Raw genomic sequence first — 18,649 nt, 5'->3', positions numbered from 1 at the left:
GCTCGACCCATGATTTCATTGCCAAACAGTTTGCCAGGAGAGTTAACCTGCCAACCGAAATTGGCTCGGAAAACCTGAATGTCACGCTGGCTGATGGAGCATCAAGCTCGTTTCCCATGGAGACGACCCATGAATTGAAGGTTATCGTAGGCGACTTCAGCGATAACCAAACCTTCACGGTGTTCCCCCTTCATCGCTATGACGCTATATTGCGGAAACCTTGGTTAACGCGTAACAATCCAGACATAAACTTCCGGACGAATGAAGTCAGGTTGAACTCGAATGGTTTGCCTTGTGCGTCAGCAAACCGACCGCTCCTGTGGAGGCGATGTTCATATCTGGTCGTCAGGCTAGGCATGCTCTTAGGAGTGGAGACGAAGGTGTTCTGGCATGATTCAGCGTAGAAGACGGCATTGCCAAGGAACCTCCCGACAAATCCACTCAGAACGAGCACCCAGATCTCAAGGCCATGTTCCGTGACTATGAAGATCTTTTCCCGGATGATCTGCCAGCTAGACTCCCACCAGAGAGGTTTGTAGACCACGAAATCCGCCTGGAGGAAGGCTCATCACCCCCATCGCGACCTGCCTATCGCCTGCCCAGGCCAGAAATGGAGGAATTGAAGAAACAGCTCACAGAACTCTTGAAAAAGGGTTTCGTAGAACCAAGTAAGTCCCCCTTTGGTGCACCGGTGTTTTTTGTCAAGAAAGCTGATGGTTAGTTATGCATGGTCTGCGATTGGAGGGAGCTAAACAAGATAACTGTTAAGAACAAGGCGTGCTTGCCCAATGTGGATGATTTATTCGATACCGTACAGGGCGCTAGGTACTTCACGAAACTAGACCTCCGATCAGGGTATAATCAGATTCGCATTCAAGCTGAGGACGCGCCCAAAACCGCGATTAACACTCCCTTTGGGCATTACCAATTTAGGGTCATGGGATTTGGTCTCACCAATGCACCGGCAACATTTCAATCCATGATGAATACGATTCTTCAACCATATCTGAGGGAGTTCGTAGTCGTGTTCCTAGATGACATACTCATCTTCAGCAAAACGTGGTCGGAGCATATGCAGCATGTCCGGTCGGTATTGAGCGTGCTCCGGGACAACCAGTTATTTTGCAAACGGTCAAAATGTGAATTTGGCGTGGAGAGTGTGCGGTTCCTGGGACATTGCATCGATGGACTGCACGTCGCCCCTGACCCAGACAAGATTGCCGCAGTAAAGGTCTGGCCCGCTCCGACTTCCGTCACAGAGGAGAGGCAATTTCTTGGATTTACGAATTATTTTAGACGATTCATAGATCAATACTCATCGCTCTCTAAGAACTTAGAGGAGATAATGGGAAAACATGCACGATTCGAGTGGAACAGCTCTCGGCAACATGCCTTTGAATCGCTAAAGCATGCCTTGTTGAATGCGCCCCTATTGCGGCTGGCTGATGTGAACCGACCATTCAGAGTGGTAACAGATGCAAGCGATTTCGCCTTGGGATGTGTTCTTCTCCAAGAACTAGAGGAAGATGCCTGGCATCCAGTGGCTTATGCTAGCCGAAAATTGTCTGCTGCTGAACAGAATTATACAGCTACAGAAAGAGAAACATTGGCCGTAGTGTTTGCGCTAAAGACCTTGCGCATATACCTCTTTCAACACTTTGAGATCATTACAGACAACATGGCGGTAGTTTATTTGAAAACAAAACCAAGCATTACAAAGAGAGAGGCGCGATGGGTTGAATTCCTAGCTGACTATGACTACACAGTCCGTCACAGACCCGGCAGAGAGAACCCTGCAGATCCCCTTTCGCGTCGCCCAGATCTCCATGAGAGTAACCTCGTGGAGAATGCAGTACCACGTTTGAATGCTATTGAGTATGCTTTAGCAATGAATGATGACGTGTCCAATACAATATCAGATGCCTACCAGAGAGACAAAGAGCTAACTCCCATCATAGAAAGATTGAAGCATTCTCTCCCAGATAATTTGCATGATCGCTATTATTGGGACAAATCCACTGATCGCTTGTACCTCAAGGCATCCCCCAATAACCGGTTGTGCATGCCACAGTGCGGTGTCCGGTTAAAGCTCATTCAAGAACACCATGAGTGTGCAACGGCTGGCCACCCGGGTCGTGATCGAACGTACTTCCGCCTAGCAAGTTTTTTCTACTGGCCCTGAATGGGTCTCGATATCAAGAGATTTGTCAAAACCTGTGATCTCTGCCAGCGAACGAAGGGAGGTCAGCCACGAACAGGGCTTCTCCAGTCACTTCCAATACCTAATAGTCCTTGGCAGGATATCTCAATGGATTTTATTGTTGGATTGCCCCTTACTTCTCGTGGCTTCGACGCAATTTACACCTTTGTAGACCGACTTACGAAATGCGTACATCTTGTTCCAACAAACTCGAAGATTGATGCTAAGGGCAGTGCTCAACTGTACATTCAAAACGTGTTTCGTCTGCACGGGCTGAGCTCGACCATTGTTTCCGATCGCGATCCACGATTCACTGCAGCTTTTTTCAAAGAAGTATTCTCTCAGCTAGGAACTAAATTGGCATTCAGCCCTGCTAACCACCCTCAAACGGATGGTTTGACAGAGAGAGTTACCCGGCAAGCGGGAGATGTTCTAAGAGCATTTGTGAACTTGAGACAGGACAATTGGGATTCGCTTCTACCACTCTGCGAGTTTGCAATAAATAGTTCACAACAGTCATCTGTAGCTAATACACCGTTCTATCTAAACTATGGGTTTGACCCTAAGTCCCCGCCCGAATTCATTCTTACGGGAGGGGAAAGGAGTGATTCGGTCGATTGGCTTCACGAGCAGGAAGCCGCACTAAGGATAGCTCGAGATGCAATGCTCGACGCCCAGGCAAGGCAAGCTCTATACGCAGACCAGACGAGAACGCCCAGTGATTTGAAGGTTGGTGATAGCCTTCTTGTCTACAGAGACTTTCTACTGACCCCGGAAGCTCGTGGCCAGCCCTCTCGGAAGTTGCAATCCAAGTCGTTTGGTCCGTATCATATCCAGGCTAAGATTGGAGCGAATGCTTTTCGCTTGGAACTACCCCGTGAACTTCGCTGCCATCCCGTGTTTAATGTCACTGCTCTTAAACGCTACGAAGAGAACACGATTCCTGGAAGACACCAACCCCCGCCTTCGCCCTTCACAGATCTAGATGGACACACACGCTATGTTGTCGAAGCCGTTTTGAATCACCGACACCGCAGTGGTGAGCAACACTTCCTGGTGCATTGGAAGGGTTACCCCAGCAGCAAAGCTACGTGGGAGCCCGCTGGCAACCTATGTGATGAGTCTGGTCGGAATATTAAACCGCTGCAGAACTATCTAGCCTCACAACGACAGCAGCCTTGATCTAACTGGGCTGAGCCATATGCATCTCTTACTGAGATAGTTAATAATATGTTATAGACTGATATGGTTTTGCGTCATCTCCTTGTGAGAGTGATGAAGTTGAGTTGGATTACACTTCAATGTGGTTATGCATGTGCATGAGTGATTATTTAATATTCCCCTTTCCACAATTGCATCTCCTAACTGGATTGTGTTATCTAATAGAACCTTGGCTTCCTATGGGGCCGGGAGAGTGTAATAGTTTTACCTTGACACTTCTTGCTTGTCTTATGGTAACACCTTGTGTTCCTACTATTCTCACTCCTGCGGTTCTCGCCTTTCTTTTGCTTTATAACCTCTGGTTTGAACATCATTCGGGGAGTTCTCCAATCAATCAAGTCTATACTGTTACAGCGCCCCTACCCCTTCGGCAAAAATATTGATATGGGGAGTTGGACACCCTTGTAAGTGGTTAAAAGAGCTGGTTTGAGGCGTCCATGATGATGGGCAAGGACATGTGAACAATTTCTTGACAGTCCGTTATTCTGTTCCTTTTCGTGTGCTTTGAAAAATGCATGCACATTCCCAATCACTGCTGCAGCATGCAAATGCTTGAATGACGGCCAGTGCACCAAAGATGGCACCTGCATCTGCCGGAAACGTTTCCATGGAGATCAGTGTCAGCACAGTAAGTATATGCCGTATGAAGTAAACCCCTGTTTTGTTCATGTTTCTGGAATACTGTAAAATGCCTAATGTTCGCGACGGATTAATGTTCGCTATTTTCGCCAAAATATTAACCATCGTGAAATCAAGCTTCAACAGTGGGTGTATATAGGTGTCCCCTGTGCTTCGCGACCTTTTGCCATCGCAAACTTGTTGGTTCTAAGAAATCGAGAAAATTTAGTGACGCGAATATTGGGCGATTTACAGTAGCTGAAAGCTCGGCTGCTGTTCATTATGATTTGGCTGTGAGCTGCGCTTGGTGGGTCTCTACATTTGTGGCATTCTCCGTCCTCACTACGTACACGCCAGTGTCCGAGTTCAAAAGGCCCACTGGCACCACACAACAGGACAGCTAGCTCCATGGACCTGCAGGCGGGGAAGATCATTGGACATGCATTCGTAGTGCGTTTGTACGTGCGGCTGTTCATAGTCCCATAGGCCTGTCCATGTGGCTCTGCAACAAGATACATAGCCACGGCAGGTGCACTTGCAGCATTACGATGCAATGCGAGGTCGATTATGAAGATATGATAGTTAATTCTTGTAGGCAGCATATTCTTGTACACGACCACACTATAACCGATATGTACTGTAACAGTTTAGGGCAAGGAACAAAGCAAATAGCGCCTGACGTAGGTGTTTTGTTCGGAAGTTTGAGGAAAGTTGAGAGCGGAAAAGTCTGCAGAAAAAATTGACTGCCATCACCAGAACTACAGTAAAACCTGGTTTAAGCGACCACTCCGCGGTGCAAGCAAAAGCGGTCGTTAAAGCCAGGTGGTCTTTAGAACCAGGTCCCACAGTGTCTGTGTAGAACTGTCAGTGCATGGAAAAATGGTCCGTGTTAAGAGCAGGTGGTCGCTAAACCCAAAGGTCGCTTACACCAGGTTCTACAGTATAGCTGTGATGGTCCGATGATATTTGGGATCATTTTAGTAAACAAATTCTGAAATGGACTGCGGTATCCCTACTGAGCAAGTGTACGTCTTGGTAGGCTGTGGTCCAGTTGTGTTCTACTTCATCTGACCGTGTCTTGCATGTGTACTGTGTTATGTTAAGCTTTCAAGACAAAGTGCCTGGGTACAGATAAGGCAATGTACACCTGGATTGCTCTCGCCGGCTTGCCGTGTCATCCACACCTCGACGGTGACAGCTGTCAGAAGAAAACGAACTTGACGCATGCCCGCCAGATGTGCAAGAGAAGAGGATACGACGTGGTAGACTATAATGCCTTCACCAGTCAGATGCTTGGCGTGAGAGACTGCATGGAAGAATTGCTCAACAAGATGATGGCAAGCAATTTCAACAACCCTATCACAATATGGACATCTTTCTTGAGGGATGGCAAGCATGTCATTTACAAGGAGGGCAAGAACAACTTAAGAGAAGAGTTACATGATAGTAGTGGAGCAAGCCATCTTGATTTCGAGATGATGGCGAGCGGTGACAGCAACCCTATCTCCCTATCGTCAGGGCAAGAACAAGTTAAGAACAAGTTGAGAGAAGAGTTACATGATAGTAGTGGAGCAAGCCATCTTGATGTCAAGATGATGGCGAGCGGTGACAGCAACTCTATCTCAATATCGGCATCGCTCGAGGAGGATGACCAAAATATCATGTACCAGCAGGGCAAGAACGAGTTAAGAGAAGAGTTACTTGATAGTAATGGAGCAAGCCATCATGATGTCATCTGCGAAGGTAGGCTGTTGCATTGTCCACCCAGCCCCATGCCTGCAAATATTGGCCGACACCTGAACCTGTCTCAGAATAGGGGTGAAATGGTAGCATTGACCTTTCCGTTAGACCGGGTTTTATTGAGCATGACTAGATTGTGGGCACCCGTTATTTAGATTTATTTCATAACTTTTGTCAAAAAGGCAGAAGAGACCAGAGAGAATCGGTTAAATAATTGTTGTAACGCTTCGTTTCATGCACAAAGTGGAGCTAAGGCAGTCCTTTGTTGGATCGCTCCATCCTGGTGGTGTTGAGTACTCTAGGCCATCTGGGAATGCTCGCTGTTGTCATTGCGTTTATTATGCATACAGTCGTCCCTCTCTAATCTGGCACCTTTTGCAATGGAATTTTCTGCTGGATAAACAAGGGTGCTGGATTATCAAATTCTGCCCTCCAACCCGGCCCACATGTTATGATACATGTTTGTGTCGCATGTCAAAACATAGGGATTTTCTGTGTCAAACCAAGTACTTTGTGGAATCATGGAATGCATGTCTATAACATACACTTGGGAATATCTTATGCACTAGCATAGGATATTTATTCCCAAATGTATGTTACATGTGTTGTGTATGTTACAATGGTCCCTGACAGTATGCGATGTACAACTGCTGGATTAGAAAATCAAATTATGTACAGTTTGAGTGGTTTGTTGCAGAAAATCGCTGCTGGAGGCGGAATTCAAGTGCCGGATTAAAGGGTAGAAAAAGAACTGAAAAAAATCGTTTTGCCAGAAAGTGTGCTGGTTTGCAAGGGTGCTGGATAAACAAGTGCCGGAATAGAGAGGGACGACTGTATGCCCTATTGCCTACTGTATGTGCCCTTGTTTTGCAGCCAAGTGGCTTCACGCCAACTCCTCAGTATACACCACAGCAACGCCAGCGCTGAGGCCCAACGTCACTGAGCAATTCGCAGAGGAGGCATGTGAGCAGTACGGACTTCACCTCATAACCGGGGCCTGGCTGCAAGCACATGGCTATGTATTAAGAGAGAGCTTCCTAGATAGATTGGCTATTCGGCAAGCACCTTATCACGTCAAACCAATCGTGGTGAACGGCAACTCCCTTTACAGAACCGTAACGTTTAGCGAGGGAAAACAGAGGTTTGTGAACACCACAAGCAATCACCGAGCCCAAATCCTCTGTGTCAGTAAGTGAGATGTCTTGAACTTTTAAAAGCAAAACGATAAAATTATAGCATATGCCTAACAAACTCGGCAACCTGCACCACTGTGACTGTTTAAGGAACTTTTCACCGTACCTGTGGCTTACCATGAGGTCAGAAATGACGTACTGCACGAATTACGCTCCCACAGGAACCACCCCGAGTTGCACACTCTGGTTTATGTAATATTGTCGTTAGTGTTTGGCACAAAACGCATAACTTGTACACCTTGGGTCCTCTCTTTTAATTTTTTAATCGTTGCCTTTCCATCCGAGTCTGACCTATTAGTATTATTATTATTTAAATTTTGAAATGGGCAATCTCCACAGGCGAATTGTATCATATTTTATCAATGAAAAATATCAATTGTGCACTCATAACCATGTATAGAAAAGCAACATTAAACGCAATGCACCTACAAACATAACGCTTGCGAAGCACGTTATTTAGACATTCAGTCTGATCGTGAGTGTATCTCCGTTTAAAGTAGTTAAATAACCGACGAGGACGGGCAAGCGTTATGTTTGCAGGTGCATTGTGTTTAAAGGGGAAGTTAAGGCAAAAATTAAAATTTCACCAGTTGTAGTCTTCGGGGTGCTGAGTCGAATGGTCGTGGTCCGAGGAAGCTGAGACGCTCCCTTCCTACTTGAATCCCAATCGAACTCGCGTACTTCCACTGAAACTGGGTGACTGCGCCATACTAGATGGGGATTTGTATGCAAAATGTCACTAAAAGCGCCATTTCGTTCTTATAAAAGCACGGATGACCGCGATTGGCCCATATGTTGTAGTCTTTTGGACGCTGAGTCGACTGGTTTTGGTCCGAAAAGGCTGCGATGCGGCGTTCCTCCTTTATTCCCAATCGAACATGGATGAAGAAGCGGTCACGTGCTCCTGCGTACACCAGTCACCTGGTCACCGTGCCTGCAGGGTACAACTTACTAGCCTGTTTGACCTTTTTTGGGTGCAGTCCAGTCACTCGAGTTGAACTCGAGTTGAACCTTGGTGTGAAAGTTGTCACCTGCTGGCGTGGTGACCAGGTGATTTGGGCACCCAGGACCACGTTACCGCTTCTTCAACCATGTTCGATTGTGAGTAAAGGAGGAACGCTGCATCGCATCCTTTTCGGACCAAAACCAGTCGACTCAGCGTCCAAAAGACTACAACATATGGGCCAATCGCGGTCATCCGTGCTTTTATAAGAACGAAATGGCGCTTTTAGTGACATTTTGCATACAAATCCCCATCTAGTAGGGCGCAGTCACCCAGTTTCGGTGGAAGTGCGCGAGTTCGATTGGAATTCAAGTAGGAAGGGAGTGTCTCAGCTTCCTCGGACCACGACCATTCGACTCAGCACTCCGAAGACTACAACTGGTGAAATTTTGATTTTTGCCTTAACTTCCCCTTTAATGTTGCTTTCCTATACATGGTTATGAGTGCACAATTGATATTTTTCATTGCTATTTTACGACTGTTGTCTCCTCGTCGGTTATTTAAATGCATCATATTTGTTTATGAATGGCTGTTACGAGTAGATCTACTAACGGTTACATGTGTTTTTGTCCTAGTACTATTTCGAGTGCTGGCTTCAGTGCTTCAACAGTGTTCACGCCCCAGTTTGCTTGCAAGCGAAAGTTGCCTGGTAACTTTGTGTAGTCTAATTTCTCTATCTCCACTGCTCATTGCGTAACCAAACCGTGTATTTTCTCTGTTTCACGCCATGTTGCGTGTATGCGGTGGCTGCTGCAGTGTGCAAGTGTTTGAACCAGGGTCAGTGTGACGACAAAGGCAAATGCATCTGCCCGAAGGGATTCACCGGAGACAATTGCCAGAAGGGTAAGTAGAAGCAGGCGTCCATAGCCCCAAGAGTTTGCAACTCTGTACATGGGGTCCGCGCGGCGGAATTCCAACATTACGTACAAGTTCGTTGCGCTTGTACTACTCCCTGGTGCCAAACAGAAAATCCAAGCACCACGGAATGCAGAGTTTTGTCCTCTGTGCCTCAGTGGCATGACGTTATGTTGGAATTTTGCCGCGCAGTGGGCCTGCAGCAGCCAGACAACCAGTTGCACACCCTTGGGGTTGTGGACTCTTGGTAGAAGTGAATTTCCTTACCGATCTGAACACTTCTTCTTCTTCTTTTTACATGTACGCTTCACATTCACATCAAGTTCTCTCGCATGTTTGTCACTATTGTAATAATGCATGGTTAGTACTCTTGGTTGCCATATTAAAGTTGCTGTCTCCGAAATGCTTGTTTGAATTTGTTTACTTCAAGTGTTTCCTTTACATTGCATGCAATTCTCAAAGTATACCTTTCGTGGGAACATGGCCTCCCCTGACTGTGTGTAGGCTTTGGAGTTGTTCCGGTTGGCCCTGATTATGCAGTCCTTGTTCTAGTTTCTATTTTGAGTGAAAGTCGACAGAAGAAGTATACCGGTTCACCAAGCTCTTGCTAGGAATAAGAACACAGAACACATGTGCATCAGCAAACCTGCTATTTTTGTGTGGTCGAAATGCTCATCCGTCCGCAATGTGTTACATTTCCCTGGTCAATTGTCCAGTCTCTTGCCTCTTGGAGATGCATGGGAGCCTTGACCCTCGAGGGGTGGGGTATTCCTATAGATGTGGAAAACTCGGCCTGCAGCCGAGTGGCACGCAAACTGTGCATGTTTTTCCTCTTATACTAGTAAAAATTAAAAGAATTTGATAACTGCAATCAGTAATACAAGCTGGATGGACATTTGTGTACACTTTGTTCATGTAATGTAAAACTGTGGAGACAATGTGCAATAAAACGATGAAAATGTGAAGAAATTGTGTAGAGAAAAAAACGAAAGGGACTCAAACAAGTTTTCGTACAACACTCATCAGGAATCTTCGTTGGACTAAAGGACACTGAAAACTACATTGAACTATTATAGAAAATGTAAGTTAGAGAAATAACACTAAGAACAACAGCAGTGAATTTTACAAACACAACAAAGACCGAAGCGAGGGCGACCTAGAAAACAACCGTTACCTACACAACTTGCGGATCCTGGCTCACAGACTGTGCTTGCTCCGCCGTCGCTGGTGGCTGTGGTGGAGGAGGGTGGTCGTGGAGGCTCATTGGGCCGGCTTGTGTCGCCGCCTTTGCTACTGCCGTCGGTGGTTCCTTCACTGGTGCACCCGGCTGCTTTGGCTGGGGTGGTGCCGCTTGCGGTCCCGGTCCCACTGCCTCCTCCTGATCCTCCGCCGTCGGCTCTTGCTGCGGTGGAGCTTGCCAGTGACAGACCGCGAGCAACACCGGCAGTGGCGTTACCACTACAATTGCCAACCCAAAAAGACCCACCTTGTGTATCAGCAGCTCCCACACCATCACCAACAATGCAATCTACAGCAACCACAACTAATCCACCATCCAAGCCCACTATTGAAAGACCAAGACGATCAACAGCCAACTACAACAGAAGCTACGCACTCAACGGACAAGGGCGTAAGGAGGGACGTGACAGCAGGGTGACGGCCGAGTCACGTTTAATGGACCAAGTCAGGCGGGATAACAGAGAGAGCGCAGAGAAAGCGGATGATGGGACGGACGGTGAAGGGAGCAGAGAGTCGGAGAGCGACGATTGTAGTGATCGTGAGAGTGCCGGTGAGAATGTTAGTGTTGTTCGTGGTAGCAAGTCTTCAATGTACAATCATCTGTTGGCTAGTCTTGATTGTTGCAATTCGTATTCCGACTCTTCTTTCACTGTATTGTTCCGTGGTCGTCATGGTTATAGACTACAGTTAAGGTGGCTCACGCCTATTTCAAAAAAATTAACGATTGCTCTGAAAATTTGGCGGGCGGTTGCTCTTAGGTAGTGTATGCAAATGGCGAGTTAAAAAAACGGGGTCTCAATGCTAACTTTTGAGATATAGGCGATGACAATTTCACTAAATTGTCAAATTTGTACGGGATTTGTGATGTATAGCGGACGGGTATTTCATCAAGAACCTGATTTACAATCTTCCTCAATTTTTGGTTATTGAATGGACTTACTGTGTACATGCCAATGAGAAAATAAAAAATATATGCTTCAATGCTCAATTTCGCCATATAGGCGCAGAATGCCTTTTTGATAAATTTGCTTTGCTACATGTACATGCACACCTACATATCCCATGTACATGTCCATATACATCTACTCTTCTCTACTAGCCCACCCAACCCTGCAATACACATTGACACAAGTGTACACACACATACACACACACACGCATACATGCAAACACACACACACACACACACCTGTCCTGTCGAGCCACTACCACTAGGGTCACGTGGGCCCTGGAGGGGCAGTAGAGAGAGAGAGAGAAAGAGCACGCCACCCGGTGGCGCTCCGGACACACACACACGCACACACACACACACACACACACACACACACACACACACACACACACACACACACACACACACACACACACACACACACCTTTGGACCTTTGGAAAGCCCATCGCGATTACCATAAAGAAATGGTGAGATACTACAGTAGTACCCTCTACTGACACAATGCAACCACGTTGTCCAGTACATGTTCGAATCAAAAATACGTTCGTACATTCGTGACCATTTCAATTTATATGCAAGGGCAACCTCCACAATCCACTGGCTTCAGAGTCGATTGATCATTATAGAACGGCCATTCTTGACAAAATAGTCAGACAAATTTTGTGAAGTATGGCGTTCTACTGTGGAAGGGACTCGCCAAGTCACTTGAACCAATTCAACGAAAATACAAAATACTAAGGTTTTACACATTCACGTACCCGTCTGTGCCGTCCCCCATTCCTTCCAAGACATCCACATAGGCTCCAACGCTTTTATTCTACTCTTTTTCTGAAGCCGACCATGGGCATGGGCAGTGCCTGCTGGAAGGGACATCCCAACACTTCTCTGACAGGTGACAATTTCCACACGTAAAAAATGCACCTAAAAAAAAGTAGCCAAGTGAAGGAGTGAAAAAAAGAAGAAAAAAGCTCACACCCTAGACTCGAGTACGAGAGTTTCGTACTCAGGCCATATCCTCGAGCTGGACCCTTCGAAACTGGAGTGCGCTACAAACTCGCTACGCCAACTCCGCATGCACTTTTCTCGAACGTAGGATGCGCGAGAACCTGCGCAGAAGACGAGTTTAGAAATAGGCGCGAGCCACCTTAAAAGTTTTTAGAAGCCATCTGTCAGCGTCTGTATAAGCCTAATTTGTGTGTACAGAAAGATAGTATAATTGGGTTGAAATTGTTCAAGTAAAGTGTCATGTTTGGTGCGGCCAAGCTTGGCCGTTAATGTTCTAGGTGTAATGTACTGCTGTTATTTGTTGTCACTTTGTCCTTCATTCTTTCTTTCTCTTCTTTTTTTCGTATTTCAGTTGCAAGTTGTTGGTACACACATTCGTTATTGCTCTCGCTTTCATTGTTAAAATTCACTCTTGTAAATTTCACTGCTGTTGTTCTTAGTGTTATTTCTCTAACTTAGATTTTCTATAATAGTTCAATTTTGTTTTCAGTGTCCTTTAGTACAACGAAGATTCCTGATGAGTGTTGTATGAACACTTGTTTGAATCCCTTTCCTTTTTTTTTCTCTACACAATTTCTTCACATTTTCATCGTTTTATTGCACATTGTCTCCACAGTTTTACATTACATGAATAAAGTGTACACAAATGTTGATCCAGCCTTGTATTACTGATTGCGGTTATCAAATTGTTGTCTCCTCGCCGTTTGTTCAAAATAAATAATAATAAATTATTTTTCCCTCTGTCTACTTGTCTGTCATTCTTGTGTCTGGCTAATCTCTGGCTGTTCTCCCTCTTTCTTGTGATATGCGATGCAGTTGTGTGCACACATCCCTGGGTGAAAAAGAACAAAGTATGCGAATGTAAACCCAGACTAGATGCACCTAAGTGCACAGTAGGTAAGGGCTGAAGAAAGCTGCTGTAATATTATGTGCCAGCGTGTCAAAGAATGTATGACCCATGGGAACATACATGCCGTTATATTGTATTTGAAGCCAAAGATACACTTCCGAGTTTGTATGCCGGATTGCCCAACGTACTGTGACCGTAAAAGTGGCTGGAATTTTGTTCTATCCACGTGCAATACATGATACAGTCATGTGGGCATCGGTTGGATATACGTGGGAGTGTTGTAATCTGGCTGTTCATGTAGCTATGTACTGGTGGGTACAGTGTCATGATGATCAAGATACATGTAACAATGTCTCGAGAATCCCATATGCTATGTTGTTCTGCCACTATTCGTTTGTTTTTGGAAAATATGTGCATCCAATCACTGCTGCAGCATGCAATTGCCTGAATAATGGTCAGTGTACTGAAGACGGCACCTGCGTCTGTCCGACCGGATTCCACGGAGACCAATGTCAGGACAGTAAGTGTCTCTGTTTGGTTTTGATTAGCTATATTTTTCTTCACCAGAAGCACAGGCAAAATCTGCCTTCTCACTGGGCGTGTTGCCACAGTTGCAAAATGATGAAGATAGTGATAATGATAAGAAAAAGAGAAAGAGGAAAATGCAATCATGAACAAAGCCCAAAGAGAAGACGGAAACAAATCAATGAGGGTATCTGCAATGTGAAGTGAGTATGTAACACCACACCTGCACACATTCACTTAAAAAACACACACACACATACACACACACACGCACGCACACACACACACACACGCACACACACACACACACACACACACACACACACACACACACACAAATACACACCGGCACATGCACAATTACTCTACCCGAGCAGAGCAGTAGTGCTGGACTACAAGTATTGCTTTTCAGAAAACTCACAGTCAAAGCCGTTTTCTTTTTTTTTTTAAGAACAATGGCTTTGGCACCTCTCTGTAGATGCTTGTAGCAAAAGGTTCCTTCCTAAGGGCATGCAGACTCCATTGTAGGCACTTCATATTTCACACAGTTAGTATCATAGAGTTATGCTAAAATGATGTGACGTTATTGGACTCATTTACCTACTTACCTACTGTTTACAGAAAAATGGGATTAACTGATTCCAGTGCATTTGTCTCCACAGCATTTGATCATAGTGGTCCGGAATTCCAGAAAGAGAATTGAAATGTACTCACCGTAGTGTCGTGTATTACCGCCGAGCGTATTCCTGTGGAAGCCGATTTCAGGGCTAGGCTTCTATTCAGTATTCACATCAAGCTTCTATTCAAACCAGGTATTTATATGTGCGTCAACACTAAAACCAGGCTTGTGTACCAAAAGTGTATTCTGAAATACACAAATGTCGGTTCAGCTAATTTTTTTGATTGCGGTTATCAAATTATTGTCTCCTCGCCGTTTGCTTCTATATGAGATAGGCTTTAATACAAGGCACTACGGTATATCATAATTAGTACAAGCCTTCATCCTGTTGGTAAAAGCGCATAAATGAGATTGTGTGGGTGTGACTTTCACAGGCCCCAAATATAGAGAAGGATTCGTTACGCACTAGCAAAATTATGGGATTAACAGCTTGTCCTTATAGTGCTTCAACCTTGAAAATTTGAACACAAGACGGACAGAAAGGGTTTTTGGCCACCGTAATATTTTTCTCCTGTACCTGAGTATGTTGTACATGTCTGTGTGCTGTTCTGTGTTCAGATTTCAGGACAAAGTGCCTGGGTACGGACAAGGTGATGTACACCTGGACGGCTCTCGCCGGCTTGCCATGTTATTCAGGCAGCTGCCCGAAGATAACCAGTTGGACGAAAGCCAGAGACGCATGCAGTGATAGGGGATATCAGCTGGTCGACTTTAAAACCTTCACCTTGCTCGGCTCAAAGCTTGGTGTGCGTGGCTGCGTAGAGTCATTGCTCCACGAGATGATGGTGAACAGTAACAGCAGCCCGATCACGATATGGACATCATCCGAGTACAATCGTCGGCGTATTATTTACAAGCAGGACAAGAACAAATCGAGTGGTGCAATATTTAGTGTTCATGGGTTCGGCCGTCACAATGTCATCTGCGAAGGTAAACAATTGCTTGTTTTAAAGCGATATCATTGGACGGGCAAATGGTGAGAATGCTGAGTAGCACACAGTGCATGGACAGGATATTATGTCCAATGATAATGACGGGACAGGAAAGTATGAAACAAAGAGACAACAAGAGTGCAGCCACCTGGGTTTCTCACATCAATGGCACACCTACCGTTATAGCCAGGGTCAGACCCACACATGCGTAACCAATTGATTTCACCTGCGAAGAAGCATTTCATGCGTATGCTTGTGTCATAACCCGGTGTTATACTACTCCCTTGGTAGAACCGCTGAATGGTTTGCAAATGTGACACGGTGCTGCTCTATGAAGTCTGGCGAGCCCCAGGCCTATGAACATTGAACTACTCACTAGCTCTGGGCACTTCCGTATCCAAGAGATCGGGTGTCATCAAGCACGATATTAAATTCACAATAGCAAGAATTTCAGTTGTCTGAGGATTGCTTTAGGGGGCGTTCGTTTTTGATCTACAGGTTTGGGTAGAAACTACTTCTTTCGGTAGAGTTTTTCGTTTTTTGAAAAGAAATTCTACTCAAAAGGGTAGATTCTACTTTTTTCTACCGGCTCTACCGGGATGAAGTTGGTTGAATCCGGTAGAAGTTGGTAGAGCTACGGGATTTCCAGCAAGATCAAGGATTTGTACACAACTCCATACAAAAAGGAAATATTTCACGTACACATCGTGTAAACTTCTAAATCCGGTAGAACAGCGTTCGTACACTTGCCTCTATCATCTACCTCTATGGCCACTCATTTTTATTTCTATGCTTCTCGTCACCCACGCGCATACGATTTAGGAGTCTTGAAGAAAAAAAGAAAAAAACTGTGCTGCACTGACTGTGCATATGGGGACCAGCACACACATTCACATGTACATGATGTGGCGTGGCCTGTGCGACACATGATGCGAGGTCGGCATTTGTTGTGCGCAATCTAGCTGCACATGCACAGATTGTGATAGAAGCGCCTACCACATACTAGTTGCTAACTATGGATGCTATTTTGCATGGTGTATTGGTGGATTTTAGTGTGAACAAAGGTCTAATAAACTTTTTTTATTCTTCGGTCATTTTGTATTTTTCCACCTCTCGCAAACATTTTTTGATTTTCAGGTGACGAGAAAACTAGAAATAAAAACGTGTGGCCTATCGGTAAAGTGACTCTACTCTACTAGGTAGCTAAAAACGAACACAGCTTTGGCCTTGCTATTTGCACGAAACGCAGCGTTAAAGCAATAATGATGCCGCTTGTCTTAGTTCTCTTCCGCCTATTTTTGTTTCTACCCACAACTGTATATGCCCTTGTGTTGCAGCTCAATGGCTCCATGCCAACGATTCTGTATATGCCGCAGCAACTCCAGCACTCGGACCCAGCGTGACTGAGCAGTGCGCAGAGGACGCATGTCAGCAGTACGGACTTCGCCTCATAACCAAAGACTGGTTACAAGAACATGGCCATGTGTTAAGAGAACGCTGGCTAGAGAGATTGGCTTTAGATAAGTCCGACGGATTAGGTTACCACGTCGCGCCAATCCTGGTCAATGGTCAGTCCCTTTACAGAACAGTAAAATTTAGCAGACAACATGTGACGTTTAAGAACGAAACAAGCCATGAGGATGCAAAGATTCTCTGTGTCAGTAAGTGAGAGAATAATAAGTGACTGTCTTCTGCAATGGCTGTCCATGCACAAGCTGTGTTTGGTCCCTGTTTGTGCCGCTAACGTGATGAATATAGTTGTGCGTTTGTGTAAATGTGTCCCGTCGCTACGTGCACTGTATGAACAGGGCTTATGCCAACAATGTGCCCACTTGCAATGTGCAAACATGTCGTCTCCCAGCATTTCTTGCACCCACGGTGAATCACAACATTGAGAACACTCCCAGAACTGAGATTAAGGCTGTGTTTCTTCGGTGTCTTCCCAGGGATACTCCGAAGTCATTACAGCATGTTTTGATTCTAAGGTTTTGTTTGGCGCAATATCAGTTTGTGGCAGAGACGGGGGAGAATTTACTCCCTGGATTCCAATTGCGAGGAATCAAAATGCATGACAAGCTGAAGTTCGACATGCCATCAGGGTTGAGAGAATTTACAGACAACTTTTTGTTGTTGTCAAGAAACAGGGGGAATTCCCATGACTGTCACCACGTGAGGAGGCGAAAGTTTACTACTTGACGTGAAATCCCCGGCGAGGGCTGTAACCCTACTATTTGCCGACGGAGCTGAGAACTTTCCTATGCAAATAGACTTTTCGATTGCTCAATTCCATTCAGGGAAAGCCGAGTTCCGAACATTTGAGCATCTGCAGTATGCACTGCACAGTAATACGGATGTATCTATCGTACAGCAAGAGCTCAGAAACCGTGTTGGAAGTGTTATGGTGTCATGCATCCCGTTCTATGGTACCGTGCCTTGCTGTCATGCTTCCGTTCTATGGTACTGTGCCTTGCTGTCATGCTTCCGTTCTATGGTACTGTGCTTTGCTGTCATGCATCCCGGTCTATGGTACCGTGCCTTGCTGTCATGCATCCCGGTCTATGGTACCGTGCCTTGCTGTCATGCATCCCGTTCTATGGTATCGTGCCTTGCTGTCATGCATCCCGGTCTATGGTGCTGTGCCTTGCTGTCATGCTTCCGTTCTATGGTACTGTGCCTTGCTGTCATGCATCCCGGTCTATGGTACTGTGCCTTGCTGCCATGCATCCCGTTCTATGGTACCGTACCTTGCTGTCATGCACCCCGTTCTATAGTACCGTGCCTTGCTGTCATGCATCCCGGTCTATGATACCGTGGGTGTAAAAGCCCAAGAACAACTCGTCTTGTTCCTTCAATCCAGGTTTTTTTTTTAGATAAGCTACTATCCCCATTCTAGTGTTATAGCAGGGCTGCCACTTGCTCCGATTTTTTGGAAATCGTCCGATTTTTGATCCCCTGTCGGACAAACCGACCGATTTTATTTTGAGCACTTTTTAGTCCAGTTGGCCATTTGGCTCTTCCAGGTCGCGTTTGTCCAGTCATTGTACATGTACATGTACATGTAGCTGTAAAATGCTAATGTGTTGACCGTTAAAAATGTGTTCTGGGACCCCAACAGCAAGCCATTTTCCTAAATATTTTCACCCGGGGGACCCCCCAGACCCCCGTCAGATTTTTCTCCCTCCAAGTGTGGCAGCCCTGTTATAGACTGCATAAGAGTAATCCAATATTGACTTTTATTATCTTTTTCTGCACAGAGTCCTGTGGGAGCGGTGTTCTTGCACCGAACATGAGTTGTGCATGTAACCGCACTATGTCCTACGGTGAAGAATGTGAAAAGGGTAAGACAGCAAGCCATTAGGTTCGTGTGCATGTGTGTGTATATGTGTGTATGTGTCTGTATGTGCGCATATGAATATCTGAATGTGCGTGTATGTGCGTGCTTGTGTGTGTATGTGTGTGTAGGTGCGTGTATGTGTGTGTAAGCGATTACAGGGGGCAAAGCCACCTGTCCGGTTGGTCCTGCTTTCACCGGACCACTTTTCGGGCCGATGTTTCCTTTTCTCTTTCTAGAGAGCTGATGGGAGTTCAGCGATCGATTGGGCGCAGTACCATGTGCATTATGTACACAGCACCGAC

At 45.6% G+C, this 18,649-nt stretch overlaps 1 protein-coding gene across 1 annotated transcript in view; it reads left to right on the top strand.

Annotated features, from left to right (window-relative positions):
* The window catches only part of LOC135821645 (uncharacterized), a 60,962-nt gene that overhangs the window by 28,530 nt on the left and 13,783 nt on the right, over window positions 1–18,649 (top strand). The window contains exons 17-25 of the mRNA XM_065334644.1: window positions 3,963–4,049; window positions 5,144–5,782; window positions 6,653–6,967; window positions 8,732–8,818; window positions 12,844–12,924; window positions 13,311–13,397; window positions 14,640–15,011; window positions 16,351–16,674; window positions 18,268–18,351. Coding sequence (XP_065190716.1) covers window positions 3,963–4,049; window positions 5,144–5,782; window positions 6,653–6,967; window positions 8,732–8,818; window positions 12,844–12,924; window positions 13,311–13,397; window positions 14,640–15,011; window positions 16,351–16,674; window positions 18,268–18,351 — 2,076 coding nt within the window. The remainder of the gene's footprint in view (window positions 1–3,962; window positions 4,050–5,143; window positions 5,783–6,652; window positions 6,968–8,731; window positions 8,819–12,843; window positions 12,925–13,310; window positions 13,398–14,639; window positions 15,012–16,350; window positions 16,675–18,267; window positions 18,352–18,649) is intronic.

Source organism: Sycon ciliatum, chromosome 7 (assembly GCF_964019385.1).
Source record: "Sycon ciliatum chromosome 7, ocSycCili1.1, whole genome shotgun sequence".
Lineage (NCBI taxonomy): Eukaryota > Metazoa > Porifera > Calcarea > Leucosolenida > Sycettidae > Sycon > Sycon ciliatum.
This window is presented reverse-complemented; position numbering and strand designations above follow the sequence as displayed.